This window comes from Mastigoproctus giganteus, chromosome 13, assembly GCF_048544385.1.
Source record: "Mastigoproctus giganteus isolate SK-2022 chromosome 13, ASM4854438v1, whole genome shotgun sequence".
Lineage (NCBI taxonomy): Eukaryota > Metazoa > Arthropoda > Arachnida > Uropygi > Thelyphonidae > Mastigoproctus > Mastigoproctus giganteus.
The window spans coordinates 64,615,658-64,627,831 of NC_143587.1; the positions used below are offsets into that span (position 1 = coordinate 64,615,658).

Sequence of the window (12,174 nt, forward strand, 5' to 3'; positions counted from 1 at the left end):
ACAATCAGCTTGAACAACCTGAAAGGATTGAGACGCATGTTCCCAGGAAACACGGTAGATTTGATGAACAATCTAATCGACCTGGATAGATTCTGCGAACAGCATTCATACAGACGTCAGAAGCTAAAGGACACATATGCAAACGTACACTTATGAGACGCCACCAGAAGGAAAATGCCACCACAATGCATCCCGTTAAAGATAGGTGAAGCCATCGCTGGTCCTCTCTTACTTAGAATCTACTACTCCAAAGACGCCTGGCTGCACTATTACGTTCAAGATTGAAGAATTGAAGAGATACCACGTGTAACAACCGGTGAAGGACTGCCTCCTTTCTTTATATTTTGTATATTTCCCTCATGCTTATGTAATTTATACCAATTTAGAGAAAATAATACCCTTTAATTCTTTTAATTATGTAAAATAATAAACACTAAGTTCTGTACCTGTCGGGTTAGGCATACATGGGCCCCATGTAACCGCCAGGCACATGTCCCTGTCTTAACCTCTGTGTGTAATATCACCCCACCTAGCTTCTAGCTGTCCAGGGGGTGGCTCTTTGGCAGAGCAATAAACAGATTTAATAAATAAATAATAAAAATAATCTGGAATGGTTGCCCCTCCATTGCCCAAAAACTGGGCTCGATCCCTGCTGCCGGTTGTTTTAGTATGGTTTTAGAATCGTTGGCGAGCAAGGCCATATTGCCCTAAATTGCGCGTGTTCTGTGGTAGATTTTGCGTTTGCTGGACGAAAAAAAAACCCGCGTTTCCGGAAGAAAAAACAATGCTACCTTCGCCTGAGACTGACTAACTTAGCCACTTTTTGAAATAAGCCGATTCCTAGCGTCATTGACGGGACTCGAACTCGGGTATTTTGCATCCAGTGTGGAGTAAACGCTGATTTTACCAATTGTGTTCATAGACTGCAAAGGTATGCAGTGAAGAATACAATTCTCTTCTCAGCACTCCTTTTGTATTTATTTAGGCGGGGTGTGGCCCACCCCACCCCACCACAACGAAAATCTTGGGCGATGTGCCCACTATCCGTCACTAGAACGGACAGATTAACAGTGTACTGTTTTATAGCTCTCGTAGGATGAAGAATTATCCTTAAATACACTTCAGTCTCATTTTTAAGAAACCAAAGATGACACTTTCTCGCATGCAATGGCTTAGGATTAATTACACACATACAACTTGTGTAATTCTTGAGAACGATTATTAGATATCGTAAATAATGGATATAAAAAATTTAAAACTGAAAACTTGCGCGTTACGGCAGAGTGATCCTGTCCATGGTTCATTGGCTCTTCGCTAGCCGGAAAAAGGACGTAATTATTTCTCTGTACAAGAGGACGATTAGATCCCATTTGGAACCCTGTATTCACTGTAAAGACGCACATGAAAAAGGATGGAACTTCTGCAGAGGGTTAAAAATAGAGCGATCATATTAGTGATGAGGCAAATCGATGCAAAAATGAAGTATGACATAGAAAAGTGTGATATTCAAAATACAGTATTCTAACGTATAAGGAAATATATATTCTGTTATTCCCTGAAACTTTGTATTTGTGATCCCTGGTATAAAATCGCTATACAAGAATAACAAGAGTGGAGATCACGAAGTTCACCTACATGCATTGGGTTATTGAAGAACGGGACACGGGGCCTCCCAATGTCGCAGATGCAATAAGTCTGGCTAAGTTAAAAGCAGAAACGAATGGTTAGCTTACAGAATTGAAATAGTATAAATATTAGCATATTTATTCTTTAACAGAATAGTACCTCTAAATACCCATTTCTGTGCTAGAAAACGGATTTTCTCAGCTACGTAGATGATTTGAAGCTCCTCTATCGGATCCATGAGACCGACCGACCTGAAACTGCTTCTGAAACGATCATCAACAGCCTAAAGAATCTTATTACGTACTTAGCACAGTTTTCTCTTAAGATTAATCCAAATAAATCTACACAAATAGTGTTCTCACTTAAATCACACCCAACTCGACTATAATCCATGGAACCTCCATCCGTCCAATAACCAAGCACAGAGGATCCAGCGAAGAAGATAGTACTCATCTCGTCTGATGAGTACTATCTTCTTCGCTGGATCCTCTTCAAGTACGTACTTCCACCCCTCACGCACCCTTCAGATATTACCGAACTTCTAAACTACAGAACAGATCTTCATCCTCCTCTTACTCGTATCAATTAAAATGAAAGCGGGAGAAATTAATACGCCAAGTTTTTGGAAGACAAGATAACAATTATTAATAGACTGGGAAAGGGCGAAATCGGTGTATCTCTTTGCTAATATTTTTAACGTTGCTAAAGCAACCATATCTGACATAAAGAGTAGAAAAAAATGAAGAAATTTACTTCAAAGATAGACGATGAACATTACTCTCAAAAAAAAAAGGAAAACTATGAACAAAGCTAGTGATAAGAAATTAGAAGACGCTGTTTATTTAGAGTTTCTACAAAAGAGAAGTCAAGGCCAACCTATTTCTGGATCTCTGTTATGCGAAAAACAGGGTGTGGGGAGGACGGTGACGATGCCACCTGTGCAGACTGAAGGTGGTGCATGTGGGAATAAATGGTTTGTTCAACAAATTTTCGAATACAAAATTGTAGAATGTTTTTGGTCGAATTCAAACTTCCAGCTAAAAACATTTAAATGAAGTTCCATAAACAGTCATTCTCCTCATCCAATAGCAGGAACCCCACAATACCAGGACTTGGCATAGAATCATATAATAAATTTGCTTTCAAATTGGCATTTAGCTAAATAAAACAGTGGATAACCAGCCAGAGAAAGTGTTTCTTCTCCAATTTGGCCACATAATTATTAAGCTTCAGTAAATAACTTCTTTAGATTCCTTGCCAAGATTATCCACTCAAAAAGGTCAGGTACCTTTCAGAGTTACAAACTGAATAGCGCCACACTCGAAACGTTGGGAAATTACATTGTGGGGGGGGGATTTCGTTATCTTTATTATTCTGAAAATCCTATTCCTCAAAGAGGCCTACAATTATATTATATTATGTTATATATATATTTTTTTTATCCCCTTATTTTAACCCCTCCCACTTTAACACCTGACTTGATTGATTTCAGAAAATTCCCAGACTCACGGGGACCCCTAATATATTAAGGTATTCTTCCACTGGACTGGCTGAGTTTAGAAATGACAGACACACACACAAGAATGTAGAATATACAAATTTGTTTTTTATTGTCATATTATATATAAGAAAATTTCAATAACCTTTAACAGAATACAGTATTTAGTTTGACACTTGTTATTTTACTAATTTTTAAATGTGTATATATCTTGTAATTTACAGTCAACCTTGTTATCAAAAGAACTACTAAATCCTAATACTTATATATATCTACATATATATCACTGTGTCTCTTCATGTTGCTCTACAAAGATTTCAGTAGGTCCGGGCATTTATTACCCCTCACAATGCACAATCTGTCTCTTTGCTCCTTAACAGTCCATGTAAGTCAATAAACCACCATCAGCCAATGAACAGACAAAATATAATTTCATAAGTGCTCGTTTCCCAACTTATTAGGAAATACATATATATTCATTCCAGAATCCTTACTTGCAAACATGTCAACAGTCAACAATATCCAACCAATTTACTTAGTTACCTTTCCGTTCAATTAATCCACTATTTCACAATTAGGGCTAGATGCTCATTTAATTGTTTACCTGTTTAATCATTTTCTACCCCAAATAAGTCATACTCACAGCAATTTAACATTCACAATAATTCAAGGACAAAATTTTTACTTCCTACTACAGGTTAACTTACTCTTAAATTGCATTACTCTGATCTCTATACTAAATTGAATTATCACTCCTTAAGTATTACACTCGTTCAAATATATATGTATATATATTTAGTACTTTGACATTCTCTCTTATAACTTATAGCGTCCTCCTAGAGTCCTTTTCATTATTAAATTAGTTCCCCTTTTTACAAATTATATTCTCAGTACTTATTCTAACACTTACGCAATGGTCTGGTATTCCTCCCTGCTCGGTCTCTCTTCCTATCTGCTCGGGGTGAGGACTGGAAAACGAAAGGTTGCTCATCCGGGGAACACAGTAATCTATCCTGGGTTTCTCTACCGGGTACGGCACGGCTGAAGATAATACGGGATCTTATCTCCTTTCTTCTTCCATCTGCGTTGCGTCCGAGGACTGGGATACCTTTCGGGTCGACTAGTCACTCAACTGCTCAATCGAGAAATTTGCTTCTAGGGCGTTTCACCATTCTTCCTCCATAGACTGCATTAACTTCTTCAAGGGAACGATACTTCCGACTCTAGACTTTCACAAAATAAATTCTTATAATCAATTCTCCCACTACAGCTTCCATCTCCCCAGGACTGCTTCCACCACAAAAACTCCTCCCCGAATGAATCCGGTATCAATTTTTTCTTCCCTTCTCTCCTTTCTCTCAAATTTCCCACCGCTTTCTTACTGGCCAATCGTTGACTTCCACATCCTTTCATTCGTGATCCTATTCGTCTCCCTTCATTTCCGTGGGCGTGCTTTCTTTTTCCTAGTGTGATCGAACTTCCGATAGACTGGAAATTACTGGATATTTCTAGAATTTAAACGTAAGTTCCGGTCAGCTAAGAGTTTCAGGCTTTCTTTGTGACCTCACCCCCATATCCATTTCTAGTCGCCCACACCTGCTAGAGGTCGAACCGTGAAATCTATAATAGGGCCACTTCCGCACTCAGTGCCCTTTCTATAGAGTATATGCTCCTGTCTTAAGTGGGATTTGTTTCGGTCCATTATGATTGCTTTTACTGACTCGCTTAAGGAATTTTTCCATACAACCGAGATTTAACTAACTGGGTGTGTTTGGACTAACCTTCGAATTTCAGTGTTTCTTAACAAATGATACTTGACTGAAACTAACTATATACGCCACAATTAATTCTTCCAATATTTAACAAACTTTATAATTTATTGTAAGGCTGGGTCCTTACATTGCATCCCTCTCCCCCTAAAAATTTATATCCCATATATATAAATTTTATACAGGTCCTCAGGCGGATGTGCCTTCTTCCAGGGCCTACTTATTAACTACAATCTATCCCTCCTTCTAAATTTTCTATATACAATTATATACATGACATTACTTAAATTTTTTTTTTTCTAAAACTATTCCCATCCCATGTTTTCATTAAATACTGCTCCTAAATACATTTGTTGTAGTCTGTTTGTCTCTTTCAACTTGAGGGCCCTTTCCCCATAGGAAGTTTCAGTTCTGTGGTTCCATGGCCATTCGATTCTCTTCGACTCTGTTGATTCATTTACCCAGTTGTCATTCTTTTCACCTCCACTTTCTTCCACTTTATTTAACAGTTCGCTATCTTCATGTTTCTCTTTATCTTTCTCCTTTACTTCTAATGTTCCCACGTGTAGTGTTTTGGTCCTATTCCGCCGTCTGGGTCCCTTCTTTCGCCCTTTCACATCAATTTTTTCAGTCTCTTTCCACTTCTTTTCTTTCCTTTCAATTACCGAGCTTGATCTCTTGTCGTTTCTCTCACTTACCGGACTTCCATAATTCATCTCTCTCATTTCTGGCCTATCCTTGCACTCTATTGGACCAAATATGAGGTTTCTTGAGCGCCAAGGATAAAATCGACCTCTCTTGATCTTCCATGACTTTCTGGGATCAGTATTCCCATACTTGACTCCCTGATCCACCATCTGAGTCCGGCAGAATCTGGCTATATGCCCATATCTGCTGCACCTATAACACTTCACCTGACCTTGATGATTCCATTTATGTCCTCGATTGGCCAAAACTATTGGTTCTTTATTCATAAACTTACTTCTATGTGTGAGGGGCATCGTCCTTGTGCTGCCTGATTTATTCCTCCCTTTTTCACAGGAATTATTTTCCCAGTGTCTAAGATGCAGAGCATTCATACTTATATGCTGCCCTTGATTTGTGCCCCTGTCTTGGCAGTGTTCATTTCTGTCCCCGTGATATCTATCCCTATACCAGCAGTCTTTGGCCCAGTGATTGCTTCGCCCGCATATATAGCATTTCTTTCCATATCTTTCTCGCCTAACTTCTTTGACTTCCCCTTTCCACCCCTCTGTGTCGTTGTACTTACCTCTTGTGCTCTGCCCCGTTTGCGGTCTTTCACCCCCCTGCCTATTATTTTCATCTAGTGCATTATTTTTCGTGTTTAATTGCTCTAATAATTTATTTAATTTTATTTCCATTCCCGCTATCTGTTTCTCTAGCCCTTCTAGCTTAATTTCGCCTTCCCTTTCTTTATTACCTTTCGGTTTTGTCCCTTCTCCAGTTGATACTATATTTATGTCCCCTCTTGTTGCCCCCCGACCTTGGAGATCTAGCTTTTCCTCATCAGTGGCTAGTTTCATGGCCTCAGCTAATGAATTGGGTTTTCTCCTAAGGATTTCTCGCTTATATTTATCTCTGACCCCCATCAAAAACTGTCCCATCAGGATTTTGTCAAAGGCACTTTTTTCTTTTTCTGATACTTCAGTATTTAATTTTACTGTTAAAAATCTTTTGTAATAGTCCTCTATGCTTTCGCGATTATTTTGACTGTAATTATTTAATATCCCGATCCCTTCCAGAAACGTGATCTTTGGGGAAAATAACTTCTTTAATATCTTTTCAAAATTATCTAATGTTTCTATTTCCATCCCTTGGGTTTCCTCTAAATACCTAGTCTGGGCCCTGCCTTCCAGTTTGAATTCCGCCATCATGACTATTTCTAGTTCCGTTAATTCTTCCTTTTCCTTAATCATTTTCAGTTTTCTCAGAAAATGTTCCACATTTTCTGATGGTTCCCCTTTAAATACTTTTAAAAATTTGCTTAACTTAATTGGGCCCCTATTATCATTCCCTATACTAACAATTGTTTCTCCTGATGTCTCCTGCCCGTTGATATTTTCCTCCCTTTCTCTATCCCTACTGCTGTTCGCTCTCCTTGTAGCCATGACTTATCTTTCGAGGTTGGGGTTTAATCTAATTAACTCGTTATTTGTTGTCAATACCTTTCTTATTCTATAACTTAATTCACCTAATTCTAAACACAAGGAAATTCTATTTCAGTACCCACTTTAACTACTTACTTTTTCACTTTTCACTTTCTGGCTCGCCAGCTGAATTTTTTTCTATCAGTTTCAGCAACTGGATTACATATATATATACATATATATATTTTTTTTTTTTGTCGTTCTGAACTCAGCCTTCCGTCGTGAAGAATTATCCTGGCTTTCGCTCGCCAATTGTGGGGGGTGGGTAAGAAGCTATTTTATTTATTATTCTGAAAATCCTATTCCTCAAAGAGGCCTACAATTATATTATATTATGTTATATATATATTTTTTTTATCCCCTTATTTTAACCCCTCCCACTTTAACACCTGACTTGATTGATTTCAGAAAATTCCCAGACTCACGGGGACCCCTAATATATTAAGGTATTCTTCCACTGGACTGGCTGAGTTTAGAAATGACAGACACACACACAAGAATGTAGAATATACAAATTTGTTTTTTATTGTCATATTATATATAAGAAAATTTCAATAACCTTTAACAGAATACAGTATTTAGTTTGACACTTGTTATTTTACTAATTTTTAAATGTGTATATATCTTGTAATTTACAGTCAACCTTGTTATCAAAAGAACTACTAAATCCTAATACTTATATATATCTACATATATATCACTGTGTCTCTTCATGTTGCTCTACAAAGATTTCAGTAGGTCCGGGCATTTATTACCCCTCACAATGCACAATCTGTCTCTTTGCTCCTTAACAGTCCATGTAAGTCAATAAACCACCATCAGCCAATGAACAGACAAAATATAATTTCATAAGTGCTCGTTTCCCAACTTATTAGGAAATACATATATATTCATTCCAGAATCCTTACTTGCAAACATGTCAACAGTCAACAATATCCAACCAATTTACTTAGTTACCTTTCCGTTCAATTAATCCACTATTTCACAATTAGGGCTAGATGCTCATTTAATTGTTTACCTGTTTAATCATTTTCTACCCCAAATAAGTCATACTCACAGCAATTTAACATTCACAATAATTCAAGGACAAAATTTTTACTTCCTACTACAGGTTAACTTACTCTTAAATTGCATTACTCTGATCTCTATACTAAATTGAATTATCACTCCTTAAGTATTACACTCGTTCAAATATATATGTATATATATTTAGTACTTTGACATTCTCTCTTATAACTTATAGCGTCCTCCTAGAGTCCTTTTCATTATTAAATTAGTTCCCCTTTTTACAAATTATATTCTCAGTACTTATTCTAACACTTACGCAATGGTCTGGTATTCCTCCCTGCTCGGTCTCTCTTCCTATCTGCTCGGGGTGAGGACTGGAAAACGAAAGGTTGCTCATCCGGGGAACACAGTAATCTATCCTGGGTTTCTCTACCGGGTACGGCACGGCTGAAGATAATACGGGATCTTATCTCCTTTCTTCTTCCATCTGCGTTGCGTCCGAGGACTGGGATACCTTTCGGGTCGACTAGTCACTCAACTGCTCAATCGAGAAATTTGCTTCTAGGGCGTTTCACCATTCTTCCTCCATAGACTGCATTAACTTCTTCAAGGGAACGATACTTCCGACTCTAGACTTTCACAAAATAAATTCTTATAATCAATTCTCCCACTACAGCTTCCATCTCCCCAGGACTGCTTCCACCACAAAAACTCCTCCCCGAATGAATCCGGTATCAATTTTTTCTTCCCTTCTCTCCTTTCTCTCAAATTTCCCACCGCTTTCTTACTGGCCAATCGTTGACTTCCACATCCTTTCATTCGTGATCCTATTCGTCTCCCTTCATTTCCGTGGGCGTGCTTTCTTTTTCCTAGTGTGATCGAACTTCCGATAGACTGGAAATTACTGGATATTTCTAGAATTTAAACGTAAGTTCCGGTCAGCTAAGAGTTTCAGGCTTTCTTTGTGACCTCACCCCCATATCCATTTCTAGTCGCCCACACCTGCTAGAGGTCGAACCGTGAAATCTATAATAGGGCCACTTCCGCACTCAGTGCCCTTTCTATAGAGTATATGCTCCTGTCTTAAGTGGGATTTGTTTCGGTCCATTATGATTGCTTTTACTGACTCGCTTAAGGAATTTTTCCATACAACCGAGATTTAACTAACTGGGTGTGTTTGGACTAACCTTCGAATTTCAGTGTTTCTTAACAAATGATACTTGACTGAAACTAACTATATACGCCACAATTAATTCTTCCAATATTTAACAAACTTTATAATTTATTGTAAGGCTGGGTCCTTACAACATTAAGAATGCTTCTCTGCCTTCTCCTTATAGCTACAAGAAAATGATCGTAACTAGAATTCCAAGGGTAGCCACAGACTTATCGATTTCGTTCTGTAACAAACCTCTTCTAAATATAGCAGTGTGTGACGGTGATTCACTGCGCAAGACTCTACACGACTTCCCTTCGAAGAATTGTCAGCTTACAAAAGATTCCGGGTGATCGAGGTGGCAAAAATATTGGAATTTCACGTTTACTTAAAATTGGCAAAAATGCCAGTGACAGAACTACGGAATCAATTCGAAATATTATTATTAATCTTAATATTTACCTCCTGTACAGTTGTCTGGCTAGAAGGGTGTACATAAAAAAGTATAAAATAACTCAAGTATTACAAGCGTATAATTTGGTCGAATTTAACGCATATTTAGAGGAAAATGATTAAATTAAGTTTAACTACGTATTTACAAGCTGTTAGTTAATTCTGAACACAATTATTTATGGAATACTGGTATGATACGTTAATTTTAACAATCTGTTCTAATTCTATGATAGCTATACGGTTATTCTATATAAAAACCAGCTGGTGGATGAAACAGTATCATTTGACATAGTAAAAACAAGCATATTAAGGTTCCAGCTGTATTTAACTTGCTTTTTTAAGCCAGTAACTCTCAGACAAGTTCTTGTGTCAGAAGCTGGCAATTAGAAGTGGTTTCTTGAAGTTCTACAGTATATAAAATGAGAAGAAATTGAAAGAAACCATTACATTTTCAACAGATGGGAAAATGTGTTGCCTTGTAATTATATATCCATATAAGAGGATTCCTGTATGAGTACCACTAGAATGGGGTGTCGTTTAAAGTGACAGTGACACGCGAAGTATTTTTTAAATATATTTTTAGTATTTTCCATATATTTCTTATTAGAAAGGATGTCATATTTGCAGTTATTCTCTTTGTTGATGGCTACTTCTTGCTTATCAGTTGAGTGTTATGTACAGTGAGTCAGAAGTAGAAGTCATGGCACTCTACCCAAATGCCACACGAATCTTACAATCAGATGTGGCTGTCTCTGTTCCATTAAAATGGGAGAAACCTGTGAGGAATTGGTATATACAGCATCCAAATGAAGTTGAAGTATCATTTTCACCGCTTCCCAAAGACGTAATTGAATTAATGCCAAATCATAATCAACAGCAAAGAGCTTCGAAGCTTGTAGGCTTTTTCTACTAAATTCTGATGCTGTGGATGTATACGAACGTCAGCTTCAGGAACCTATTGGCAATTTTGGAAATACCGAAAATAAGATTTATACTAAGCTTACTGTGAATTATAGAATATTCATCAACCTGAAGAAAAAAGAGAAGCCAAACAATTCAGAAGAGGAATTTCTGTCTAGTGAAAATGAGGATTTCTCCACTCTAGGAGTATTTTAAAGAAATGAGAATTAACCTTGATATCTAAAGATGTATGCAGTGAACTATACTTGTATAAACTTCTCCTCCTTCGCAAAAATAGAGGATTTAAAACCCGGAAACGGAATAAAAGAACAATCAATAGCAAGAGAGCCATCGTTGGATAGACAGGTAGAATTCATGCTAACTAATAATCATTTAGTAATCTCAATAATAGTACATATTATGGTTGTCTTAAGCGTATCTATTGTGATTAATTTTAAAGAAAAATGAAAGCTTTCTCAAATTTTTAAAATTATATTTCAATTTATTAATTTAGTTATAAATAAAAATTTTAGATTTTCTCTTAAAGGCATAAAATTGGCCGCCACTTGTAAGGTAATATAATATAAGTAACATATATATATAAAATTAAGTAATAGAGCTGAAATTTGATCATTACAGAGTTTATTTAATCAATTCTATTCAAGTTATGAATTCTTCAGAATAGGATATCCTTCTGAAGTGGATTTAGAAAGTCGTTCTTTAAAGCCACCAGTCCTATTACCGGATATTGGAGAGGAACATCCATTTCCTTATTTCATTTCTCCCGAAATTGATCTTCGTCAACCGAAACGAGTAAGTTTAATGGAAGAATCATTACAATTTCTTTCTAATAATTTCACTATTTGACTTCTGTACTTGATCGCAAATCTGTTTTATATACGGTCTGATTTTTACACCTCTCTAAATTAACATATTGTGCGCTCCCTAGTGTATAAAGTAGCAAATACTCGTGGGAGTTCTTTAAATTTCTCGAAGAAAGAAGCGCAGGAAATCGTAGTGGTCATGATACGGAACCACCACATCCAATCCATTGGACCATACACAATTTACGAACATGATATAATGTCTATTTATGCCTCATAACCTGGTTACGTATGCATTTATTATGACCAGTATCCATCCAAAATGCGCTAGTGCCAATGTCGGTTTTAGGTGGTTTTTGGACCTGGCGCACACATTTTAGAGGCCTTAAAATAAGATCATTATCAGTTTCTGTTGGTCCGGGACCCCACGACGTTGGAGGCCTGTAACAACTGCGCCACTGCACCTTGGTGAATCCGGCCTTGGCTGGTGTCCGTTATGCCGAAATCCCAGGACACGCGATCTAACAAATGTTCACTGCCTATTGGCTCTTGTAGAGCTGTGCTTAAAATCTTTATTTTCTAGCATTTGAACGTTTTACAGCAAATATGAGCCAAGTTAGTATGATGAAATGCAACGAGGTATTAGCTTTGTTGGTGACGTATGTTAATTATCTATGGTATCTGATGTTGTCGTTCGTGTATGCAGTGGCAATTGCTGTGCGACCATGCGTAACTGTTGTAATACGAGTTGAATAAACCTGTTATGTTGATG

At 37.2% G+C, this 12,174-nt stretch overlaps 1 protein-coding gene across 1 annotated transcript in view; it reads left to right on the forward strand.

Moving 5' to 3' along the window:
* LOC150076126 (uncharacterized) overlaps positions 1 to 12,174 on the forward strand; it is a 39,094-nt gene that overhangs the window by 16,415 nt on the left and 10,505 nt on the right. The window contains exon 3 of the mRNA XM_090387681.1: positions 11,259 to 11,391. Coding sequence (XP_090243807.1) covers positions 11,259 to 11,391 — 133 coding nt within the window. The remainder of the gene's footprint in view (positions 1 to 11,258; positions 11,392 to 12,174) is intronic.